This window comes from Lepisma saccharinum, chromosome 3 (assembly GCF_977018435.1).
Source record: "Lepisma saccharinum chromosome 3, izLepSacc3.1, whole genome shotgun sequence".
Classification (NCBI taxonomy): domain Eukaryota; kingdom Metazoa; phylum Arthropoda; class Insecta; order Zygentoma; family Lepismatidae; genus Lepisma; species Lepisma saccharinum.
The window spans coordinates 128893498-128920799 of record NC_139231.1 but is presented as its reverse complement, the minus strand read 5'-3'; the positions used below and the strand labels follow the sequence as shown (position 1 = coordinate 128920799).

General features: G+C 37.2%; 1 protein-coding gene across 1 annotated transcript in view; it reads left to right on the top strand.

Annotated features, from left to right (window-relative positions):
* Positions 1 to 27302, top strand: part of LOC145985679 (uncharacterized) — a 68885-nt gene that overhangs the window by 31873 nt on the left and 9710 nt on the right. The window contains exons 8-13 of the mRNA XM_083119748.1: positions 2980 to 3001; positions 3274 to 3418; positions 5469 to 5567; positions 12493 to 12843; positions 22919 to 23138; positions 25042 to 25227. Of these exons, the coding sequence (XP_082975874.1) occupies positions 2980 to 3001; positions 3274 to 3418; positions 5469 to 5567; positions 12493 to 12843; positions 22919 to 23138; positions 25042 to 25227 (1023 nt within the window). The remainder of the gene's footprint in view (positions 1 to 2979; positions 3002 to 3273; positions 3419 to 5468; positions 5568 to 12492; positions 12844 to 22918; positions 23139 to 25041; positions 25228 to 27302) is intronic.

Here is a 27302-nt window from a genome sequence, read left to right as displayed (position 1 = left end):
TATGTCACGAAGTATATAGAAGACTATTTTGTTAGTTCGTTTTTAAGCCCACTTTTATGCTCAGATAGGCTAATCGTGAATAAATCTACAGTTTAACGTGTAGTCCGAACCAGTGTGCATTGTGCATCCACCAGAGGAGGGGGAGTCGAATACAGGACCTCTCTATTAAAACGACAGCGTTATGCCATTGGGGAAAAAATATATACAGAAAGAACTTGCACCAAACGTGTATTTTATCACCACAGAAGATGTGTCTGTTTTAAGCGGGTGATTGCCCTGAGACAAATATTTGAGACTTTCAGAAATCAATGTCATTGTTTACGGAATTAGCTGCCTTCATCAAGTAATGAAGCGCTGTGCAATTGAAACTACTACCTCAACTTTCTAAGAGGTATGAACTAATGAAACTCCATTTTTGGAAGAGTAAGTTCTGGTTGATTTGTTTTATTTTAAGTCATTTTTCTGCTAATTTTGATAATGACGACGTTATAAGGTTCAGTGGTGATTAGATGAAGTAACCAAGGGTCGAAAACAAACACATGCTGACACTCAAAATACAACCCTAATAAATTATTAATTTGACATTGGTTCCAGGCGCCAGGGATTCGATGCCCTGAAGGAAAAAAGTTTCCAGGGTATGCTGCACAGGATAGAGGTTGACATTCTAGTGTGTTCGAAATGGTCACGCCATACAACCCAAGACATCTATGAAAAAGAGATGAATTATTACTGATACGGTGATCAACTTTGATGAATTCCTTGTGTCCTAAATCATTTTGTTACCTCAGAAAATACGTTCATGTAACCATACATGTATTTCTTCTCCCGCATTACATGACAGTTCCGAAAACAAATAGCAACTTAGCTAATAATCTTTTCAATTCTGAACAGATTTTTCAATCTTACTTGTTTATTACTTATGAGTGATATTTTGTCAAAGTAGCCTTTCATTAGCCTATGAATACTTCATGGACAATGAAAAAAGAATTGGTTTTCCGTGTGTGTTTTAAATTATACCTGATAAGACATCATTTTAATCCAAACATTCAGTGGTGGCGATTAGGAGGAGCAGGAAGTGGCGTATGCCTACTCTCCGCCACATTTTGCCCCCGCACTATGTCCTCTTTATGCTAAGCCTAACATATATTGTCCTTGCCCCTCAAATGTTGGCACCCAATCGCCGCTACTGCAAAACATTCAGATAGATTTGTGTGTTGTACAAATCTTGTAAGCTAAGAAAAGTGACCCCCAAAGAGTAAGAAAACTCTTTCAGTCAAAAACTCATACGATGAAAATACTATGCTCAGGAACATGCATTTAAATTACTTCACGATTGTCTACCATCGCACTTTCTATCATTGTCGCCGAATACATAAATCAAGTATGTGTCTTGTATTTGCAACACAAGCTTAAACCTAATTCACATTTATTTCACTGTATTAACATGCATGAAAGAATGTGATTAGAATGTATGGCTGCGCATGGGTAAACACTTCCTTGAAATGTTTGTGTCCATCAGAGACAAAGCAAAAGGAAATGGAACAAGATGCGAGAATACATTAGAAAATAATAATGAGGAAAACAAGAATAGGAAAGGGAAAAGAAGTAAGAGGAAAATCGGGAGTGTAAGAGAGAGGGGGATAAATACGTCACATACACATATATACTATATATGGTCTTACATTTATACTGCCCACCCTAATCTATCAAATATGGAGCTTCTGCCCACCCTGTCGAAAATTTCTGGTGCCGCCCCTGTCCCACTGATATGAAAAAGTCAGGCAATTTTGAAAATACTTCCCAAAGCCATGAAAAGTCCCGGAAAATCTTTGTATTTTTTCAGGATTTGAAGACAAAAATAATTTTCTTCTTGAACCAGCTTCATGATGCAGAGGTATTCTGTATAAAAATGTTTTTGTAGTAAATTGTTGTCCATTTACTTTTAACTTTGTTGAATGAACTGTATTCTCCTGAATAGCAATTGCAGTTTAACACTTAAATATTAAAGAATGGTGTGGTAAAGCATCACCAAATGGTTTGGAAATATATTTTTAAAATTGCTTGCTTAGCTTGGAAAAGTCTGGAAATTTGCTTTTTTTCAGAATTAGTGGAATCTAGGGATGTGACGAAGCTGAAAATTTACCGATGCCGATGTACTCACCGATAATTTTTGGAACCGATACCGATGCCGATATTTGACCGATTCCGATACATAAGATTATTAAACAGAAATGGGATGTTATTTTCAGCATGACAAAAATAAATTTGCTATGTACATTTCTATTGCATATCATATGTATATACATATATATTCTCAAGAGATGCGAATGTACATTTGCATCTTCAAAAGGTTATGTGAACCTAGAGATTTAACATTAGTACACAAGCAGTTCTTTGAAATGCAAAATTAATTCCTGTTCTGCCAGTTTCAACTTCAGAAACACGAGATTTGGAAGCACTTCAGGAAGTAACCTACTTCTTCTCTTATCGCAAATCTGTTCAGCAACACTGAACACTCAATCACTGAATACTGATGCAGCAGGTATGCTCAAGTATTTTCTCAGCACTTGCTTCAGGTTTGAATACTCACTTTTTAATTTCCAATACAACAGCAGTTCCTGGTTCAGCAATGTGCTGTTTTATTTCCGATTTATAGGTAGGTTGATCCTCTGAATGAGAGTTTGCAATAATTTTATTACAAAAACTCTACAATAATGACGAATCATAACCAAATTTTCAATAAATCTTACAAAACTAGAATATAAAACTTGTTAGAAGGTAAAACTCTAGTATAATCTGTACCGGTTTAAATATCGGATTTTTGCCGATTCCGATACCGATGCCGATGTGTCAATTTCGGCCGATTTTCATACATCTGTAATCGGCTTCGGCACATCCCTAGTGGAATCCATTTAAAATCAACTAGTCAAATAATATGTCAATTTTATATTGTAATAAGCTAAAACTTCACATTCCTAGGGGACCAGGAAGTCTCTGAATTGTAGGAATTAAATATGGATTAACCCTTACTTTTTTTTGTAAGTGGAAAATGTAGATTGAAATTTGGAAAATTTATCCTGGGGAAACCTAGAATTATACTTGAATTTTATCTTGTTTTAAAATAACCACCCTGTGCAATATAATACATGTCAATATTAACATCTTTTTCCATAACAATTTCTTTGAAACTAAAATTGCCGTGTATAAGTGATAATGAAGACAAGAGGTCATGAACCATTTCACGTAAGTTAATTCATTGTACACACATTTCAGGTTTCTCGTGTTTTATCCTTTAAATATTGACAATGGTGCTGCCATGGAAATATCTTTGGATCAAGTTGCAAATACCCTTGGGACAGAGAGAAGAAGATTATATGACATAATTAATGTACTGGAGAGTCTTCAGATGGCATCGAAGGTATGCTTTCTAATCCTTTCCACTAGGCTTACACCAGTTCCTAGTTAACCCTCTGTTAGGCATGTGGGTGACCAGTGTCACCAATTGATATTCATTGCGAGATTGCAACACTGTGAATTATACTACATCTGAGTGCTTTTGTGTAGCTGAATGTTCTTTCTTTATCTTTGTTCTAAGCTCAGCTGCATTGTTCTGCTGCTCTTCTAAGTGATGTAATATTATAAAGTTAATATTGGGTTACATTCAGATGTTATGCGGAGTTGGTTTAATGAAGAAGAGGACACAGATGTGTGTAAGTGACATTTTTATATCTTGATGGTTAAACAAATATTTATTTACTCTTGACCACAACAAACAGGCTCTGATAATCCTCTTATTGTACACTAAAAACTTTTTAACAGTGTAAAAACATGTACATGTCCTCAGCTTAAAAGATTTTGTCTGAACTGCTCAATAACCATACAGCAGTATAAAATGATGTACATGTCGGTGGATAAAGACTCAATCTGCACTGCTCCTTCGTCAACCTTACCACTTTCATTTGTAGCAAGTTAATAACTAATGCATAGGACTTTTTCCTTTGTAGGCACTGATGCACTCAAACTAAGCAGCAATCGCTCTCATCAATTACTTGACTTCATGTTTGTGCTAATTTCTGATAGGATATTATGTTTTATTTAACTTTGAGTTGTTGTTTCCTTACTTAAAGTCCGTCTTAGGCACAGATAGGGATGTGACGAAGCTGAAAATTTACCGATGCCGTTGTACTCACCAATAATTTTTGGAACCGATACCGATGCCGATATTTAACCGATTCCGATACATAAGATTATTAAACAGAAATGGGATGTTATTTTCAGCATGACAAAAATAAATTTGCTATGTACATTTCTATTGTATATCATATGTATTAATATATACATATATATTCTCAAGAGATGTGAATGTACATTTGTATCTACAAAATGTTATGTGAACCTTTAAGAAGAACATGGATTCTCAAGAGATTAAACATTAGTACACAAGCAGTTCTTTGAAATGCAAAATGAATTCCTGTTATGCCAGATTCAACTTCAGAAACACGAGATTTGGAAGCACTTCAGGAAGTAACCTACTTCTTCTCTTATCGCAAATCTGTTCAGCAACATTGAACACTCAATCACTGAATACTGATGCAGCAGGTATGCCCAAGTATTTTCTCAGGACTTGCTTCAGGTTTGAATATTCATTTTTGAATTTCCAGTACAACAGCAGATCCTGGTTCAGCAATGTACTGTTTTATTTCCGATGTATAGTTAGGTTGATCCTCTGAATGAGTTTGCAATAATTTTATTACAAAGACTCTATAATAATGACGAATCATAACCAAATTTTCAATAAATCTTACAAAACTAGAATATAAAACTTATTAGAAGGTAAAAACTCTAGTATAATCTGTACCGGTTTAAATATCGGATTTTTGCCGATTCCGATACCGATGCCGATATGTTAATTTCGGCTGATTTTCATACATCTGTAATCGGCTTCGGCACATCCCTAGGCACAGATAAGAATTGGGACTGGGCCTACAATTTCAAGTGGAATCCAAGCCACTATTGCATCCACGTGGCATCGTTATGACTTGTTTGATTTGTTTTATTTTACTTTACTTTTCTGCCACTTTTCGATAATTGTGAATGAGGATGAGTGATGATATGATGAAAATGATGGACACCCAAAGAACACCCATGCCCAGGACAGGATTCGAACCCAGGTCCCCTGACATTGTAGCATGCTGTGATAAGCGCTGTTATGACTTGTGTTGATGCTTTGTGCTACCAGACATGAACCAGTAATGCAATTGTTCATAATGACACATGAAGATACAGGCATTTGTAAGTGGTATTTTGGCAATTTAAGTTTGTATTCACCATACATAATTTGGCATTTTTTTTACAAAAAGTTGTTTGAATTGATTTAAGATTTGTGAGCACATGCAAGATAACCTACATACTGATACGTCAAGTAAGTTAAATGAAAATTTGGACTAAAATTCTTTTCCTTCTTTCAGATTGGGAAAAATCGATATGCCTGGCATGGATGCAGGCACTTGTCCGAAACACTTTCTCATCTGAAACATTTAGCAGAAGAATTAGGAATTGCTGAAAGGGTTTGTTTATTTTTGTTATTATTCTTGTTGTTTTGTTTCTGACCTTGTTTCTATTTTTAAATTATCTAAATTATAATACTTCAATCACATACAAATCATAGTATCTACCACCCATACATATGTACAGTGGAACTTCTATTTGACCTTTTTCAGGGAACGAGGATGTAAAACTTAAAATGCAGGAAAGTGTAGAATCTGGAAACGTAAAATCAGAGTTTCACTGTATGTGTATTTTTGGTTATGGATTCTCCTTGTAACAATAATTGTTTAATTACCATCATCAGCCTTGTAATTGCAATATGTTTTCATATTTCTGTTTTAAGTAATCATTGTATGCATAAGCATACTCATAATAAATTGAAATCAATTTTTTATAAGATAAATAATTAATTTTTAATTCTGAATAAGGCTGCCTTATGAAGATTATGCTCATGTTTTAAAATTTATATTTAGAATTGTGAAATATAGTAATTTGGACCTGTAAAATCCAAGGATTTTTTTTCCCTTCTTTTCTTTCTTTCTTTCTTTCTTCAAATTACAGTCTAGACGTACTCGACTCCCGAATGTTTCAAAAGTTGCACAGATCTTGGTAGTTCTGGAAAATGTCTATGAAGATATAAGCTATGTTTTGCAATTGCTGGAAATCTGAAAATTTAACCATATTTATCTAACACGTGTCAAGTGTGCATGGTACGAATGATGAGAAATGAAATTCCTTATTACTTAAATAATTCATATTGTAATTTAACACATGATTACTTCATTTCACTTCAAATAGTTGTGGTGGCTTCAGCTGTTAACCCACAGCTTTTTTTACCATGCTGTGGTGCATCCACTGTTAATACAAGGCCTCGAGTGGAACAAGCATACAAAGTTTCATCTTCATAGGCATATTAATGGGAGATTTTATTGGAAAAATTTTGGTTATATGTTGAATATGCCTTGTACATAGGTTGTTCAACAAGTTTTGCCTCCTGGACTATATCTTTTTATTGATTAAGGGAAGTTTATGATTTCACTTCTCAATGTACAGTGGTTCCTGCCCGGAAATTCTATTTTTATCTTTTCTGTTGAAAGCCAAGGAAGGTAACATGAACCGCTAAACCAATCAGATTTGTCCAGTTGCTGTGTTGAGGGGAAGTTCTCATGGTACTCTGTGTTGCCAAATTTTTCATTTAGAGTTGTTTTCGAAACAGGTGGCACTCTCAACAAGGCCAAGCCTAATGTTTGCTGCCATGTAGCAAGTGCATGGGTTTCCGATTCCCTGCCTCTCCCTGAAATGCGAGCGAAGGGAGCATGTTGACAGGAAGAGGTGTGTGTACGACTGGACAAAATGAATGCATGTAGCAACACCACTTTTTCCCCCTTGAACTGGAGGCGGAAAGTCTGGGTTTCCTCAAGTCCGTTCTTTGGATGGGTGGACTTTAGTCTCCACCACCATTGATGCACTACTTTCTCCATTCTGTCAGAAAAATGAGGTTGGCAATCGTTTGTCAGCTGACAAGGAACCAACCTGGAACACACTTTTTTTTAACCCAAGGTCGACCTTGAAGATGTGATTCACTGTTTCAAGTGACATGCACAGGATATCTAAGATCTCCCTCTGTTTAATGAGGCATTTACTGCAAATCAGTTCATCAACATGCACCACCATCTCTCAAGTGAATGCAGTGCTTGTCTTTCAAAGTGGCTGTGGCAGGGTTGTCCGTGTGTGCAGTCCGCACTCATCTCCTGGCCGTGCTAACATCAACGCATGCTTCCCCATGTATGGCATGCATCCGACAGTGGATTTTGATAGTTGGAACATCTTCCGCAGCCAGAAATTAAATCACAGCATGCTGCTTGAACTGTATTTCATTGTAGTCCGACATCGTTCATGCTACTACTCCATCGTCAGTGGCACTAGCTCAAACAGAAAACATCCTCTGAGAGCAGACATTCCAAACTTTTATTTAAATGTAAAATCATAAACTCCCTTCACTCAATAAAAAAGTTACAGGCCAGAAGGCAAAAATTATTGAACAGCCCACATACATATCTACACTATGTAATTCTTAACATAATAACCAAGCATATTGAGACACTTACCATTATCAGTGAACATTCTTTTTGTCCCTTCATCATAGAAAGTTCCTGCCAGCCTCGAACAGCTCACATCAGTACCTCCGATAAGCATGTAAACATAACCAAATTGAGTTGCCATGGTGACATTTGACTTTTGCAAGCTGAAGGGCACAGTGCAACTAGTATTCATTGGAATATATGTGATGTTGTGTATGGACAAATCCTCGTGAATTATTATTTTGGAAGTTATGAAGTAGATGAGCTGAGTTCCCAATGTGAACTTGCTATGACAAGAGGGAGAAAAATAACTTCTACATCGATATGACAAGTGTCCCAATTTGGTTCATGATTATGTTGGGTATGTATGAATGTAATGAGGAGTGTAAGGGGTGACCTTCCACATAGTACACCCAATTGTCAACCTCACTTCCACATAGTACACCCTGGACTGCATTTTGTAGACGAAGGAGGCTCTGGCGACTGGCCCAATGGCCAGTATAATTCCGTGTGTTGTCCTGTGTTTTGTGTGCTGAGTGCCTAACGGCCTCAGCTTTTAACCAGTCAGAATATTTTAATATTTTAGTTACGACACGACATTAGAGTTGTTACTTCCTTATGGTAAGGTGCTGGACCTCATCTAAAGTGACGGGTACAAAATAGCCTAAGTGCTGACGCACCCAAAATTTTAAATTCAAATTGAAATGAATGTAATGAATCTATACAGGGTGCTCGGAAATTTCCCTTACAAATTCTTAGGGCTAGTAGAGGGGACTGAGTAGACAATATTTGGAATAGGAACGCATGTCCGTAATTGTACAGTTTCTGTGCTGCAACTATGACAATGTGTCAGATGTGCCTGTGTTTGTATGCAACCATGTAGGCAGTACTTGACGTCAGAAGATCACCTGAGTCCATAATACAGGGTTTTCGTAAATGATTGTCGGGGTTACAAACCAGCACTGTATTTTATGTAATAAAGGTAGATACATGCAATTTTTTGCAAAATGTTAGAAAACTCACCAAGTTTTAGGACAAAGTCACAAATGTTCCATGTGCTCGCCTTGCGATATCCTGCAGATATCTAAGCGATAGTTCATTTCCTGCCACACTCGGGATAGCATATCACGTGTAACACTGTTGATGGAATTCGTTATGCGTGTTTTCAGTTCCTCGATGGTAGTGGGTAATGGAGGATAGTAAACGGTATCTTTTACCTATCCCCAGAGAAAAAAAATGGCAAGGAGAAAGGTCAGGGGAACAAGGCGGCCATGATAAAAGGTTTTCATCCTCATCACTCCCGTGCCCAATCCAACGTTGTGCTAATTTTCTGTTGAGCAATGATCACACTTCACAGTGGAAATGAGGTGGGGCTCCATCCAATTGCATGATGAAGGTGTTAGAATCTTCTTCCAGTTGAGGAAATAGCCACTCGTTCAACATATCCAGGAATGTCAATCCCGTAAAGCTGAAGTCCTGAACGTAGTAGCAGTTCGGCATCTTTGACACAACCCCAGAGGAAACTGACCGGAACCGTATCTGGTTTCGAGCCACCACCTGTTTTTCTGTAAAGCGATGTTGTCACTTTTGCCTGCAGTGTTTAGACATCCATCCATTCACTGCCAGGTTATGCTCCCAAGGTCTTTATATTGTATAAATAAGTAGCACAATACGATAACACAACCTAGCAAAGATAACGCAACCGCAACTTCGCGTTCAAAAATCTCTAAAGAAACTGAATTAGCAACATCTCATCAAGTCCACGTGGAATTGACGAGAGCTGTCATTTCTTGGACGAACGCTATTGGTGGGAAAGGTTTCAAGGGACGATTTATTGGATTCCACGTGGATCTGACATGTTGTTCTTAGGGGGAAAACTGATCTTTCGGAACTTTCTTTGAAGTAAAGTGAGGTTGGAATCAGGACGAGGAGTATAACCGTTTTCTCCATGAAGAAGAATGGACCATACACCTTTTCTCATGACACAGCACAAGAAACATTCACTTTAGGTGAGTCCCGAACCAATTCAACAAACTGATGAGGATTTTCCGTTCCCCATATGCGTACATTGTGTGTGTTTACTTTTCCACTTAGGTGGAATGTCACCTCGTCAGTGGAAACTAAATTCTTGATGAAATTGTCGTCGTCAGTCATGAGATTTTGCATATCGCTGGCGAACGTTTCCCGTACACGACTGTTGTTACGTGTTAGCTTTTGATGCAGACTTAGGCGGTATGGTTTGATGTTGAGCCGTTTTCGTAGATCACTCCATAATGTTGTCTTCGTAATGTCTAGTTCCTTGTATCCAGCAGGAATCGATTTCTTCGGGCTCCGTAGATAGGTTTCACGAACTCGCTCCACATCATGTTCCAGCACTGATGGTCGACCACTGCTTTTGCCTTTACAAATGCAACCTTTTCCTTTGAACTGCATACCAGCTTCTAATCGAATTGTCTGACGGTGCATCTTTCCGATATCGTGCACGAAAATGTCATTGCACAACTGTAACAGACCTCGTTGCGTGATATTCAAGGACACAGAACGCCTTCTCACTAGAAATATCCGCCATTTTGGAAAACTGCCGCCTAGCGGCAGAATCTGGAAACAGAGGTCTATGAAACAAATAAGGAACAAAACTTGTTGAGTTTCTCAAGAATATCGTGCATTTGTGTTCACCGTGTCATTCACCCAAATCGGTTACAACAATGAGGAAACCCCGACAATTATTTACGAAAACCCGTTACAAACAAATTTATTTGGTAACAATGCCAAGAAATGTACTATTCATTGATCACAATAACACCTGTATCAACAGTGGAACGCAACAATTTGTTTCTGCACTGGATGTGTCGCATACGGCACTGCTCAACTACAACAGTGACTCGATGTGACGACCACTAACGTCTTTGCACACATTGTACCGGCGAATCATGTTCCGGTACACTCGATCCATACACCTGGTGTCCCGTCAATCTCTTGTGCAGCGACTATAACTCGTGCCAGCAGTTCGTCCTCTGTCTACAGGAGTCTCGTACACCATACTCTTCATACGACCCCACAAGAAATAGTCCAATGATGTTAAATGAGGCGATCGTTGGGGGCCACACGGTTGGACCACCTCAGCCTATCCATCTTTGCCTGAATCTTTGTTTAAGATGTCTCCGAATGTCACTTGTAAAGTGAGGCGGTGCGTCATCGTGCTGAAACCACAGTTCCTGACGGACGTTCAATGGCACAACATCCAAGAACAGGGCCAATACTTCCTGTAGGAAGATCAAGTACGCAGCACCCGTTAGCCTGGCTGGAAGAAGGTACGGCCCAATCACATGACCATCCAGAATACCTGCCCACACATTGATAGCAAATTTGTGCTGGAATCCCCGGACATGCGTTGCATGAGGGTTTTTGTCTGCCCAGACATGGCTGTTTCGAGAATTGAGAACACACTCCCTAGTGAATTTACATTCATCTGTGAACAGAGCTCGGCGTTCAGAAGTTAACACGTGGTACAAAATCACCTGGTCTCAAAGCCTGTACCCTTTGATGGTGGTAAGGATGTAGTTGTTGCTCATACAGAACCTCCCACACGATGCTGCGAGAAACACCCATTGCACGCACAATTGTTCGCGTACTTGTTGACGGGTCCTGTTCAACGTGGTGCAGTACAGCCTCTTCCAATTCGGGCATGCAGTGTCTTTTTGGAGCACCACAGTCCTTCCTGTCGGTGGTGAAGGTACCTCGTTCTCAGAGCTGTTGCGTAATGCTGGCAAAAGGGTATGCAATGGAGTCGCATGTTGTGGATAACGCTCTTGATACAGCCGACGAGATGCTCTTCCATTCCCTTCCGCTCCACCATACACAAGAATCATGTCTGTGTACTCAACCATGTTCATCGGAGACGCACAGGCACGTGAATGGGGCTCCAGGCAGGATACTGTGGCAGGGTAGATGTCACGTGCCATCAGGTGATCTTCTGACGTCATGTACTGCCTACCTAATTGCATACGAACGCAGGCACATCTACACATTGTCATGGTTGTAGCATGGGAACTGTACGTTTCCGGACATGGGTTCCTATTACACATATTTTCTACTCAGTCCCCTCTACTAGCCCTAGGAGTTTGTAAGGGGAGTTTCTGAGCACCCTGTATACTAACTTTACCCCTTTTTGTTTTAGTTTATCAGCTAACCAGACATTGATGTCCACATATAAGCCCAAAACTATATATATATATATATATATTACGGATGTACCGATATGAAATTATGGCCGATACCGATACAGTACCGATATAAAATTTACCGATACCGATAACCGATATTCTACCGATCTGATATAAAATTAGAAATGGTCCTTGAAGACCCTGAAATTTTCATTGATCTCCATAATAAATGTGTGTTTCGAGCTGAATACAATGCAAAAGAAGTTGAATATTTAGACATTTACTTTTTCAGAAAGTAGGGCATGGAGATTATCCATAAAAATTACAAGAAAATTGCAGAATTTTGGACTAAATTATAAGATATTTATCGATATATCGGATCGGTAAAATAATCGGTAATTTTACCGATAAACCGATACACCGATATGCCTATATCGGCCGATACCGATAGAGTACCGATTAATCGGTCCCATCCCTAATATATATATATAATTGACTTACAATGAGCCTGCCCAACAGCATAGTGACTAATGCTGCTATTTTGCAGTGAAGTGATTGATTCTTGGAAGGAACAAAATTGCAGTTTTTCAGGTCCCACTTTTAAATTGTAGGTCCACTGTTGATTATCTTATCCAGGTATACCTAGGTAATATGGACTGACTTTACCAAAACTAACTTTTTGATTTTGCCATGTATTTTAGGTTGAAGCTATACAGCAACAACAAGTACCTATTGTGGTTGTTGATTCAACAAAAGAGAAGTATTTATATTGTGATCAAGAAAATGATTTTGATTTACGTGCACTGAGACCAAAGGAAATCAATTGTCAAACTCAGAGTTTACTTCAGACCGAATGGCAGGACGAGGCTGAAGATGGTGATAATTCCATCGTGGCACCAGTGCAAGAGGAAACAGGAAATTACCATTTTGGTTTCTTTGGAAATCATGTAAGATCAATTCCATCAAAAAACAAGGGAGGAGAATCTAAAAAGGAGAAATCTCTAGGAATCATGTGTCAGAAGTTTATTATGCTTTTTCTAATTGGAAAAAGGGTAAGTTCAAGCCTGAAAATTATAGAGAAACTGGAATTTTTATGTAGTTAAAGTCTGGAAACATTCATGTTATAAAACTTGACTGAAATATGCTGTAATATGCAGTAAAGGTACAGTGGAGCCCCGATGTTACGTTCCCGAATTTTACTTTTTCCTGCATTTTTAGATTTTTCAGCTTAATCTTCTGAAAAATATAAAATTGAGGTTCCAATACATGTTTTACAGGAACTTGTGGATAAAGATCTAATAATGTGGGAAGAAAATTTTCGGTAACAGAAATGTAAAGTGTATTTTAGACAAGGATGGAAAATAGTGTGTAAATTCTGCACGAGTCTGTTGCGACGGACTAAATAAGATTAGATTAAATTTATTAGTTTAAACCCAGCAGCAACGACTCAATAACTGAGTCTCAACGATTTTGAAACGTGCTAATGTCATTAGTTCGAATTGTTTGTTTCGCGGAAATTTGCCTGGTAACGCCGGTGACGCGCGCAGCGCACTGCGTAAGAAATTTTTATACCTTTAGGTTTCAAATGGTAATACTTGATTTACAACTAACAATAACCACTTTCCATAGTAACAACACTAACCCAATTTACACATGCGAAATTCCCCCTTCTGAAAAAGAAGAATTAATCATTTAAGCATTTACACAAACAACGAAATACGAATGAAAGAAATGTTGAAGAACGCAAATAGAAACACAAGAAACAATGAACTTATTTATTGAGTTGAAAATAACAAATGTTTCCTGTATATGAGAGCATTATCAATCAGTCCTTATTGTACTATGAGACGTGAAACAAATGTCGATACGTGATTGAAAAAATTACCATTTATGGTCATTAGGCATACACATTTTATGCTATATAAAATGGGTTACAAAAGTCCATATTATTTCCTCAAATTGATGTAAAACCAATCTGGGAACATGTTACTCATTTATTTTAGCATGTTTTGTACGTTTCTCGAACGAGAATAGTTCGTTTTATGTGTGCACACAACCTTTTCCAGACATGGCGTCGATGGCCATTTTGTAATTAACGCATGGTTTGTAACGAGTACTAGTACCGTGTCAAATAAGTTCCAACACACGCGAGATAGCTATCTCTTAAACGAACTTTGCGTATCTGTAGGTTCCACGATTTGCGAGAATTTTCTTCTTCTCAAAGTCACTTAAGGAAATTTAGTTTCCTTACCTTGTGTCTCCGGAACGAAGAATCCAGCATGCACGAGTCCACTCCTTACCTCTCTGGGAACCGAGAGCTCGACTCACTTCCAACGTTTTATCTGCGTTGTACTTTTACTCCATGCTTTTATCCGCCGTTTTATCCTAACAGCCGATGTCAGATTCGTCCAGAAACCACTGAAAACAATTACAATTTCCTCAATCGTCGTGACATAACTTTCTTCACTCCATTTTTCTGTACCGGAAGTCCTGTTTCGATCACCGCACACCCCTATCGATAACTACCATTCTTTTTCGCAGAGCACAATTGTCTTTACCAAACAACAATTTACATGATTTAGAACTCACACGTTAACAAATATGTGTATGCGTTAAAGAACCTATTGTAATGCTTATTAAGATAAACTTTTTGCTGTTAATTAACCAATGGCATCTAGACCAAAACGCTGTAAATTTTATTATTTTGCGCCTTTATTGCGAATTGCCCATGCGTGCAGTGCATAAGGAAACCGCGAGAAAATCGGATATCAAACAAAGGAATTTATAATTTAAACGCGCACAACGGTCAGAGCCATCTAGCGATTCTTCGCGTAAGTACTAAAGCAACAAAGTTTTTATATTGCATAGGCATTCCACCTATCGTGAATTCTCTGCACTAGACGAGTTCATCGTCTTAGGACATAAGTTGGGCTACTTTACCCCAGCAAACACACACGAAACTCAAGTTTCTAGAATACCTTATGACAGCTCGTCATAAATGGCGCCCAACATAGGGCTGAACCCTCGTACAATACTTTTGATACAATACTAAATTTAGACTTACATCAAATAAACATTCATATTCTACATATTCACTAATATACATATTTTATATATACAGACATATTACTTTATTGTTTACAATATGAAACATCCCGGATCACCAACTCTGGTGAATTCATCATTCTCCCGAAAGAAGGAACCCCGCATGTGTCTTGGTGTCTTGCAAAACATAGTGGCTTGTATATTCTTGGTTGGAGCAGGAAACAAATAAATGCCTAGGCCCACCGCAACATTATACTTACTTGACTATTAGCCCGCCGCAAGCATAACCTAACTTGACCTTTACCACATCATACCTGCCCTCACCCGCAAATTCAACATAGCCCCCATGGAACTACCTAAACAACTTTTTATTTTGCTTCTGGATTCATTCTATCTGAGCTAATAACTATTGTAAATGTTTCACCTTATTTTGGAGCAATCAGGAAGATTTCAGGCTCATCTCGCATGCTAGTACGCCGCAGAAATTTCACCTACTTGGTCAACTCGCCCGCCGCAGGCTCAATCTCACTTTACCCATACGAGAAATTTTAACCTTGAACTTCCCCTACCCCGCGTTTATCTACACTGTCCTTAACTACCACGTCTGATTTACAGCTAAACCCCATCGTCTGTAACATTTCATCCACACCTTCCAAATTCAAATCTAGTAATCTTTTCACCCACATTTTTACCTTGTCCTCTGAACAATTCCAAACTTTACAATTTTCTATCGACTGGTGATCCAATTTTTCTCCTGTCACACAATCTATCAATGAAAGCGTGGAATCTTTACTGTTCTTAACACAAAGATAAGGGCCAACAAAGAGGTCACAATATTTCCTTATCACCTTATCTCCGGTGCCACTTAAGATCTGATTTTTAACGAAGACTAGCATTCCCTCTCCCACTACAGGTTTCACATCCATCTTAGCATTTTGTTGCTTCAATTTATTTTGCCTTTTACTGAGGCTAGACAGATTCGCCATAACTAGCTTGTCATTCCAAGTGACATTGTTAGCATCGACCCCCAGCGTCGGTATATCGGTCAAACTCCTTGTCATGTTTAATCTCAACTCCATTGGAGAATATCCTGTTTGTGACGAAATGGAACCATTCAGAAGGCGCAGAGCTTCAGGTACTCTTTCCGGCCATTTGTTATGATTGGAATTACAGAGTATTCTCATCAAACGGTTCAACTCCGAATGATAGCGCTGTACCCAATTTGAGCTCGGATGGTACACCGGAGTGTAAACAAGTTGTACCCTCCATGTTTTCATTGCATTCTGAAAAATTTTCGACTTAAATTGTGGCCCATTATCAGAAACTATCCTCTGAGGAATTCCCAAATGAACAAAGTACACTTTTGACAATTTATTCACAATGGTATTAGCATTGCTATTAACCACCGGGTATGCCACCATGGCATAATTGGGAATATACTTCGCTAACCAGTTGAAACATCCCCATTAACACCGTTTAACATGTTAAATTTACTTTTACACAATATCTACATTCAAAATAGATCCCATAAAACTCAAAATTTGGTGTGTCAGATAGCCAGAAATATGTTCTTCTTACAAACACAATTCGATGTTTGGACAAACTCAGCAACGTTAATTGCGACTGTGCAAGGAGAATTCACTAAAACCAGAAGCTAAATCAAACAGATGATGACAACAGCCCCGTAAATACATGGCGCGCAATCACTACCACCAAATGTACCACTAACATTTTTGTTATTACTACTGGAACCGAACCAGGATACTCGCCCTGAGTAAACCAAAGATACGTTTTATATGTCTTATAATTTTATGCTGCCATGCAAGATTAATTGAAATTAATTTGTTCCCTCTTGAATACTGGTTATCATCGGGTGGCATATCTCAGATACCCCCTAACATCACCATGTCATGTATACAGAGAAATCAAACCTATTGAATGTCGTTACTTAAACTCTCCAAAATACAGACTCCAGACGAACTTGTGTCAGGACTAAGCCGACACTAATGGCAAATGTCCCCTCGACACCCTATCGTTCTCACATTTTCTATGTGTGGAGACGTATTTTCCCAAGGACGAACAAATACAACATCTAGTGTCCCTGATGTTCCCTTGTGTTTCTTTAGAACGCCAATCAACATGATTCTACCCCTGAGAAATTCGCACAATATTTTACAATGAAACTTGCATGCACATGTAACAACAAATTCAAAATGATACTGCCCACTTAAAAGCTGTTGGCTCCAAAATGATAGTGAGGCTGCTTGACTTGTTAAATGCTCCCATTTCAAATTTCCCGCAACAGACTGTCCATCAGATATTTTTCCTGAGCTATAAACTTGACACTAGACCCCAACTGAACTGACGTTTCAAAATAAACACAAGTTAGTATTCAAATGACAATTATATTCAAAAATTTATTTTAAACTACCCAAAGACACATTCGTTATTAAATCCGTCAAATTAAATATATTATCTTTAATATTTACATTTTGTACAAAGCGAAGTTACTATCAATGATTAAAGAGTGATGATCGCGCCGATGATCTCAACAGGCTTCATCTTTGAGCAATCATACTCAACCATATGCATCCCATGCCATTTTCTTCTGACATGAGTGCGATGCCAGATCATTCTAACCCTGTGCCAAAGAGACAAAGCCAAGAGAAGACAAATACTCAAAATTTCCCCCAAAACTTTTGTATTGGTACTTTTCCGAGGAGACCTTTTTGTTCTTCTCTTCCTAATATGGCTTGGATGGAGAGATACTCTTCCTCCAGCAACAGTTCGACTTACTACCAAAGTTTTCTTGGGAAGTGAGTCAGTAGGTGACTTCATTTTAACTCTGATGCGCCTCCCATATCTGACTGAATAACCAGTGCCTAATTTCATGAAAGAAACGACACATGCCATACTGGCAATTCTTTTGGGCATAAGAACACGCATAGGACCACACCTAATGCAACCTCTGGGTTCAATTACTGAATTCCTCACAACAGTCTGCAATGGATAACCAACTACTGGTATGACTACGTTGTGTACTGAATGATCTTGATCTATGGACACTGAAGGTGAGTCAATACTATTTTCCCCAACAGATACAACAGACAGGATAGATTTGTACTGAGATGATACTGCATTTGAGTGTAGACACTGAGAATCCACCTTACTTTCCGGACACCCTGTATCAACTTGCATCGTGTAGACACGCTTACACAACGAAGATGAACCCGGAGAACCCCTTTGTTTAGAACCAACACCCAATAAAGAAAATTGCAAGCTCGGTTTTGGGAAAGATGCATCTTTTGTGCAAAAGCCGACAGGGAAAGACTCGTCTCTGTTACCCGACACCCCAAAAGAACACTCCTCGCTTATCAAATATTTTCCTTTATTACCCTTGTGGTGTTTTTGCTCTAACGTTCTGTTTCGGTTCAGTTCGCTGGTACTCTGTGCATAACTTTCCGACCAGGAAGTCAGAGTGCCTGTGCAGTGGTCATGTTTGACCGAATGTGAAGTACACATGCAATTGGTGACCGCAGAAGAAGTTACAACACCATTCATCAGTTCAACTTTACTCCCTGACAAATCAAACTCCTTCGTCAAAGACTCATGCCTTTTTTCTACCAACTCAGCCCTGTACTGTGATACTGAAAACGTGAGATCGTGCAGACCCTCATTTGTTTTAACTACATCTTGCCGCAAGTCTAAGATACATTTGCTGGTATCACTGAGGTCTGACTGAAGTTTCCCCACCAACCTACTAGTGTGAGCGGTAAGTTCAGACTTCAGCAATTGGTTACTGTCATTTAATTCTGACTTCAGCAATTGGTTACTGTCATTTAATTCTGACTTCAGCAACTCAATACTTGCTTTTGACGCTTGGAACCGTTGATCATTCCTTTCATCACTCTGCTTGATAAAGGCGAACAAGGAATCTAATGTAACCGGTTCCTGCTCCGTTGCCATTATTAATATTAGCTTTAACAACAGCAATTAACCAACTAAAGATTAACCTACTTGAAACCCAACAAAAAATTCAATAACGCAGCCCCTCTGCACTTGAGTCCTCGTAATCTTGCGACGGACTAAATAAGATTAGATTAAATTTATTAGTTTAAACCCAGCAGCAACGACTCAATAACTGAGTCTCAACGATTTTGAAACGTGCTAATGTCATTAGTTCGAATTGTTTGTTTCGCGGAAATTTGCCTGGTAACGCCGGTGACGCGCGCAGCGCACTGCGTAAGAAATTTTTATACCTTTAGGTTTCAAATGGTAATACTTGATTTACAACTAACAATAACCACTTTCCATAGTAACAACACTAACCCAATTTACACATGCGAAATTCCCCCTTCTGAAAAAGAAGAATTAATCATTTAAGCATTTACACAAACAACGAAATACGAATGAAAGAAATGTTGAAGAACGCAAATAGAAACACAAGAAACAATGAACTTATTTATTGAGTTGAAAATAACAAATGTTTCCTGTATATGAGAGCATTATCAATCAGTCCTTATTGTACTATGAGACGTGAAACAAATGTCGATACGTGATTGAAAAAATTACCATTTATGGTCATTAGGCATACACATTTTATGCTATATAAAATGGGTTACAAAAGTCCATATTATTTCCTCAAATTGATGTAAAACCAATCTGGGAACATGTTACTCATTTATTTTAGCATGTTTTGTACGTTTCTCGAACGAGAATAGTTCGTTTTATGTGTGCACACAACCTTTTCCAGACATGGCGTCGATGGCCATTTTGTAATTAACGCATGGTTTGTAACGAGTACTAGTACCGTGTCAAATAAGTTCCAACACACGCGAGATAGCTATCTCTTAAACGAACTTTGCGTATCTGTAGGTTCCACGATTTGCGAGAATTTTCTTCTTCTCAAAGTCACTTAAGGAAATTTAGTTTCCTTACCTTGTGTCTCCGGAACGAAGAATCCAGCATGCACGAGTCCACTCCTTACCTCTCTGGGAACCGAGAGCTCGACTCACTTCCAACGTTTTATCTGCGTTGTACTTTTACTCCATGCTTTTATCCGCCGTTTTATCCTAACAGCCGATGTCAGATTCGTCCAGAAACCACTGAAAACAATTACAATTTCCTCAATCGTCGTGACATAACTTTCTTCACTCCATTTTTCTGTACCGGAAGTCCTGTTTCGATCACCGCACACCCCTATCGATAACTACCATTCTTTTTCGCAGAGCACAATTGTCTTTACCAAACAACAATTTACATGATTTACAACTCACACGTTAACAAATATGTGTATGCGTTAAAGAACCTATTGTAATGCTTATTAAGATAAACTTTTTGCTGTTAATTAACCAATGGCATCTAGACCAAAACGCTGTAAATTTTATTATTTTGCGCCTTTATTGCGAATTGCCCATGCGTGCAGTGACCGACACATCAAAATGTCCTTGTGCATAAGGAAACCGCGAGAAAATCGGATATCAAACAAAGGAATTTACAATTTAAACGCGCACAATGGTCAGAGCCATCTAGCGATTCTTCGCGTAAGTACTAAAGCAACAAAGTTTTTATATTGCATAGGCATTCCACCTATCGTGAATTCTCTGCACTAGACGAGTTCATCGTCTTAGGACATAAGTTGGGCTACTTTACCCCAGCAAACACACATGAAACTCAAGTTTCTAGAATACCTTATGACAGCTCGTCATACTGTCTTTCAGCTTGGTCTATAATTTGTTTGATTTTTAAAATTAGTCAGTAATCTTTATTATCATCACTGCAATTTTTGATATTTTTATTTTTGCTATTCTGTTGTGGGTTTTACAAGATGACTTTTTAGAGAAACCAAACATACAATGAGGAAAATACCATTTTGTTTAAAAAGAATACTGAATATATAAATGGAATCATACAACAGGCACTAAAATTTGCCCTGAATTTTCGACTCATACCTGTACTCGGTGATTTATCTACACACTCCTTAAAATTTATCACAAATCCAAAATTTTTGTCATTTGGGTTCAAGACTTAACCTTACACTCCCTAAATAAAGGCTTTCAAACCCCCCCCCCCCCATCTTTCCAGGTGGAAAAGAAGCAAATAAGAAAAGCAAGCAGAAGAAGTGGAAGAGTTTGTTAATAACCACTTTTTTTTAATAAAAACAAAGGAATATATAGGCAAGCTTTACCTTACAGTAATTAAATTTTATTCTATTATTTTTAAAAGTTAATATTTATGTTAAATTCTTTTATACAATAATCAAAATATATTTTAATCTTTATGAAAGCATGACAGTCTTGTGTTTATTGTGGGGTTGTGTGGTTATTGGGATATGGAGTTCATAAAATATATTTACCAAAAACACCCCTGCTCCCCAAAATTTCCACACCTTACATCTCTGTATACATTTCTAATGTCCCCCTCCAGGTATATGGCAATTCATTGCTATCAGACATCCTTGTGCTTGGAAACACTAATGCAATCTTCCTTTAAATAGACGTAAGCAAGTTACTAACTTTTCCCACAAAACTTGCTTGTAGAGGTTGTATTTATTTCTGGCCTCCATTCTAAATGGTGTCAGAGGCCATCGAAATAATAGAATGCCGACTCGGTAGCTCAGTGATAGAGCAATGGCACGGTATGCCAGAGACCCGGGTTCGAGTCCTGGTCGAGCCTGCATTTTTCTACAAGTATGTTTCGCAGAGAAAGTTAGTTACTCACTTATGTCTTGCATCTTTTATTTTCCTGACATGAAATCTTCCTTTGAGAGAATTTTATTGAAGTGAACTAGCTACATGAAAAAAAAACTTATATGACTAGCTCGGGTGTAAAACATGGTAAGTTACATTTTGGTAATTTTTGAGTTACAAAGTAAAATGTGCCATCCTTCAATTTTCAAGCAAAATTGCAATGTCATACATTGGACTTCCTGGACAGCTACCACATCGAATTTATACTTAAGTATCTCATTAACTGTATTCTGAAATGCCCCAGGCCGGTAAAGGCTCAGAACATTCCAGGTGCCTAATTTAATATCCTTATTCCTAATGTAGATCTTATCCTTAGTCCAGGGATCTTCCAAAGTAGTCCCCACCCGGAGATCCGAATGGGGGACTATTTTACCTCCGGAATATTTTACCTTGGGAACATCCATGGCCTTATATTGCTGTTTCTTGACATGTCTTTTTACAGTGCAGAGTTGTCAGCTCTACGCCTAACCATTGAAATCAATCACAAATATTTTCATTTACATGAGCATCAATACTGCAAACACATTTTCCTTCACATATTACATGTTTACTAAACTTAAAGCATATAAAAAACACAGTTTTTAGAAAATACAGAAAATAATAAAAATTTATATCTTGTCATTGTTAAGCTATTTCTTTTGTAATGCCAACTTTACTTCCCTTTTTTTTTCTCCTGCCATTTTCCCTTCTCTCATTTCCATTCCCCCTTCTGTGTGTGTGTGTGTGCGAGAGAGAGAGAGATGGAGGGGGGGGGAGAATACGTTTCCATGTTGCCCTTCAGTTAACAATGTGTTCACTCTGACGAAACAAAACAAGGTTTCAGCATTTTTTATTTTATTACATTTATTTAGCTGAAAAGTTTAATTTATCCTTTTTTTAGGATCTTAACTCCTTTAGCCATTTTTAGGACCTATAGGATTCATGTATTTCATTAAGAAATGGCTAAAACGAAAATATATGTTAGAATAGTGGAGAGAGAGAGAGAATACATTTTCATATTGCCGTACAGTTAACAATGTGTTCACTCTGATGAAACAAAACTTAGTTTCAGCATTTTTTAATTTTTTTTACATTTATTTAGCTGAAAAGTTCAATTTAGCCCTTTTTAGGATCTTAACTCCTTTTAGCCATTTTTAGGACCTATAGGATTCATGTATTTCATTAAGAAATGGCTAAAACGAAAATGTATGTTGGAGTAGTGACGTTACCAAGTAAAATAGGTTAAAACCTGAGAATCTGGGCCCTAATCATGAAGTCATGTATGAACTAATGAATGACTACAAATTGAAACACCAGCGTTTCTCTGTGTTCTAATATTTCCCTTTTATTTCAGTCTAATTTGGTGAATTTAGATCTAGCTGCTAAAGTCTTGTTAGGAGAGCAAGAGCAATCTGGTAAATTGAAAACTAAGGTCCGTCGACTCTATGACATAGCTAATGTTCTTACCTCACTGGGTTTAGTGCAGAAAGTTCACATATCTGAAAATGGTGGAAGAAAACCAGCTTTTAAATATATTGGGCCAGAAGTGGAAGCAGGCACATCTTCCATGTGTGGTAAGTTCCTTATCCTATGTTAACAAACTTAACGATGAATAGTGTCAAATACAAAACTGTTTTAGAATTAGTCCTTGGTTCTAGAACTTTTTTTTTTACCAAAACACCACCACCTTTATACAAAATTTTAATATTTCATATATTTATGTACTCTAGGACAGTTATTGCACCTTTTCTTATTAATAGTACACAGCAGAATCCTGATTTGACTCATTATCATAATACATAAAATGTTCTTCAGAAGCAACCATTGTGTGTATTACATAAGATAAACAGTGAAATATCAGTTATATGCTCCTCCGGAGATTGTGACTAGGCAACTTATAATCCAGGGAAATGTTACACCAGGAGATGAGCAGTGTCTGGTGAGTTGATGGGATCCTGTATGTCAACAAGCTCCATCGATATTCTTCACCAGCAATGGCAAACCAAAAGAATGTGCTCATGCAGTTTGACATGGCCCACCAGAAAATTCAGGACTTGGATGGCCTTGAAGTTCTACTACACCTAGCCTATAGCCCACTCCTTGCACCATCTCCATAGCACAGGCAGAATATTCAATTCCTTGAAGGATGTGAAGAATGGTATCACAGAGGTATTGCATTAAAGCCAGTCACCTGATATCACCAAGAGATTGCACCGTGACTGGCAGACCTGTAGCTAGATATTTTGGTGCCCTAGGCAGGATTGTATTTTAGCACCCTCCTCCTACCATACTACCAAGCATCAACATTTTATGTGTGCCCTTCAATATTTTCTTATGTCATGGTTTGTGATATTTACATCCTACAAATTTTGAAATGAGGAAACAAATAGAAACTCGTTAAAATATAATATAGGTTATATTTAAAGATTCGTAGTTGCATTTCTGATTTTAAAAACAAAAGTTTACCATATTTTAGAATATTTCAGTTGTGTCTTAGTGTCTGGAGAACATATTTAAAAAGGTACTATTATACTATTGCTTCGGGAAACAGAAAATACCAGCAGCATGTTACCAGAATATATGCCTACAAGAATAATAATTAAAATAAATAATACGGTGTGCAGTATGTTCTCAGCAGAAAAATTTATACTTTAAAATTATTCAACTCTGCTTAAAAAAACATTGTTATAAACTGTGTATTACACATTATTCTAAGTAAAATTGACAATATATTTATAAACCTGACTGATAACCCAGAAAGAAAATAATTAGAAATCAACTTTTTTTTGTTTTTGTTTTCAGTGAAGCAAAATAGTAAATTATCCTATCAAAATTGACCATTTTTGCAATTTCATTTTCAGTTAAAAATGTCTAGTAACACCTTGTATGTTTTCCTTCTTCCCTTACCTCCGCCAAGTATAAATTTCTCCGTTGCATATTCTGATTTTGTTGTCTTGGAGAAAAAATCTTTGAATGACGCCCTTGGCTTCAACCCTCCTAGCTTGTCCCTCACTATGACCTACTGACTGAATACTGGAGAAGGACCATAGACTGTGTTTTTTCAGAACACATCTGTTGTGAAATTAATCACCATTTTACAAAAGAGGCATGAACATGGTGCCTGGTAAAGTCAGAAATTTATGGCTCACCCTGGTAGTTCTCCGTAATTAATTTTCATTTGTTTCCTCTTTTATTTAATTATACTTGTAGGGACCCATTCAATAACATGGGATGAGACAGGGGTTAGAGTAGTTGATCACGCATCAAAGACAATTTTTGTTACTAAATCAAAGTTACATTAATTTTTGATCCGGTTATTTTTGGAATTTTTTTATGATATTTCTATGTAAATCAAGACATTTCTGTGCACACTTTCTGGATTTGACTTTGATCCAATATTTCCTTACTCGTTCTGTGTGTATTTCTCTAAAATTTAGTTTGCCATAGTACGATAATAATTACAGGATTTGCTTACAGATTTGAAGACACTTCCAGCAACTAGGCATTCCCTGCTCACGGCCAAGATTATCAACAAATCACAGAAAACAAGCACAAATAAAAATGAACATATTTATGGTCCAAGCAAAAAGGAAAATATCTATCCTGAACTACATAACAGTATTGCTAGAAGTAAAAGAAAATTGATGCCAATGGACGAGACAGGTGAGTCAATTATGGAATAGCTAATCAACTATATTTACTCTGCTTCCCCTGCTGTCTTAAGGGGCAACTCAAGTGTTCAAAATACCACCACACCCTGAGTACAGTCCTGGGAAAGGTGTAGATATTTCTTTAGGTTTATTCCATCGTCAGTTTCACCACTTAAATTCTCTCCCTCATCATTGTGATTAAGGCCGAGCCGATGTATCGATATCAAAAGGTATGGGTTAGAATTTATTTACCAATACCTGTTGATATTTTTTCGGCATATTCATCTTCCTTGGGGTCTGCAAAAATGCCGAACAAAATTTTAGTGGAAAATTTGAAATTTTCATTCATCGTGCACCATCATTGTGGGAAAGAATGGATTTTGTGTGTACATACCAGTTATTTTAACAATTCTAATGTAATTCTCGAATATATTAAAGTAAGTTGGTGCATATAATTTGGGTGGAATACTTAATCAATATTTTGATTAACTTTTAATAGTTAAAATGTTCAATTATCCGTATCTGTGTGAACCTGTAAGAGTATCCGTATCGGTTCAAAGTGTTATCGGCTCAGCTCTAATTGTGATTAATCTTTAAAAATAGTAAAGGAACAAAATGTCCACTGTTACCAGTTAATTAAAAATATACAACTATTTTTTAAAATCTTTTAAATCTGCAGTTTCTTTTTCCTAAGAATAGAACCTTCATCACATGTACCTTAGAACCACTATTCCAGGATTTTACAGTTTCCCACATTATACATTCAGTCTTGAGGGTACCAATAAATAGAGGCACATATATTTGGTAAATAAAAAAGCAAAGTTTCGGTACAAAAACAGAGTCGATTTCGGGTTCAAAAGCGGTAAATAAAATAAAATTTCGGTGTTATAGCTGTGAATAGTCACATCAAAAGTGCTATATAAAGTGTCATTTTGGTTTTAAAATTGTGAATATAATCCTAAATTTGATTTAAAAACTGCACTTATTACACAAAATAAACTTATCCCTTCTAATAGCACATTTATGTAGTTACCAGAGTATTAAGTTTATTCCTGTGTAAAGGGGTCCATTTTTGCTTCTCAATATTTACAGCAGAACTAATCAATTTTCCGTGAATTGCATAACTCACAGGATACTTCAGACCAGAAAGTGTCGCATCTGTATATAAACGGTAAATTTCGTGTTTAAGAGTCAATTTCGCATTTTGCAGTTCATTTCGCATTATTTCGTGACAAAACAGGGTAGAAAAATGCACCTCAGACCTTTCAGACACATGAAGAATGAACATTACAGCATGTTATTACATATTTCGTGTTTTCATTAAAAACGAAATTTGCATACCTCTACCAATAAAGATATATGTTATCAAATTTTGTCAAGAAGTTAAATTTTTCTGCATATGTATTAAATTTCTTTTTATTGTCCCCCGAAAAATTGAAATTGAACTTCCACTGTATTCATTAATTAGACAAATTAATACTGTATAATTGTAGATCTGCAATTCATTTTTTTATTGGGTTGGATGCTGTTGGTTGTTGATCTTTGAGTTTTTTTTTTTTTTAATCAGCAGTTACTAATAGTGAAAACTTTATTTATTTATTTCTTGTTTTGGATGGCGAAGTTAAGGCACAAGCCTTTTCTTCTGCTTAACCGTCTCTACTTTACATTTTATAAATTGATGATAATAGCTAACTGTTTGTGAAATATATAAAAACTAAAAACATTAAGATAGCAAAAAGAATAAAAAAAAAAAGAAAAGAGAAACACAAAAAAATAAAAATATGGAAAAATGCATATACACTGTAAGAAAAGTAACAGAAATACACGTAAATCATAAACACACATAACAAACATACTCAAATTACAGAATAAGTCAGCGGGTTGGTCCTACAAGTTTACACGAAGGTTTAATTTTACTTCCCTGTTTTCAGTACTGGTAAGTTAACTCCAGATGCCAATTTCTTAATTTTGATTTGAATTAGCAGAGAGAAGAAGAGTTTATTATGTCATTAGGGAGGTCCTTCCACGCTCCGGTAGCAGTGACCGTGAAGGAATTTCCATAACACGTTGTCTTGTGGGAGAGGCTGG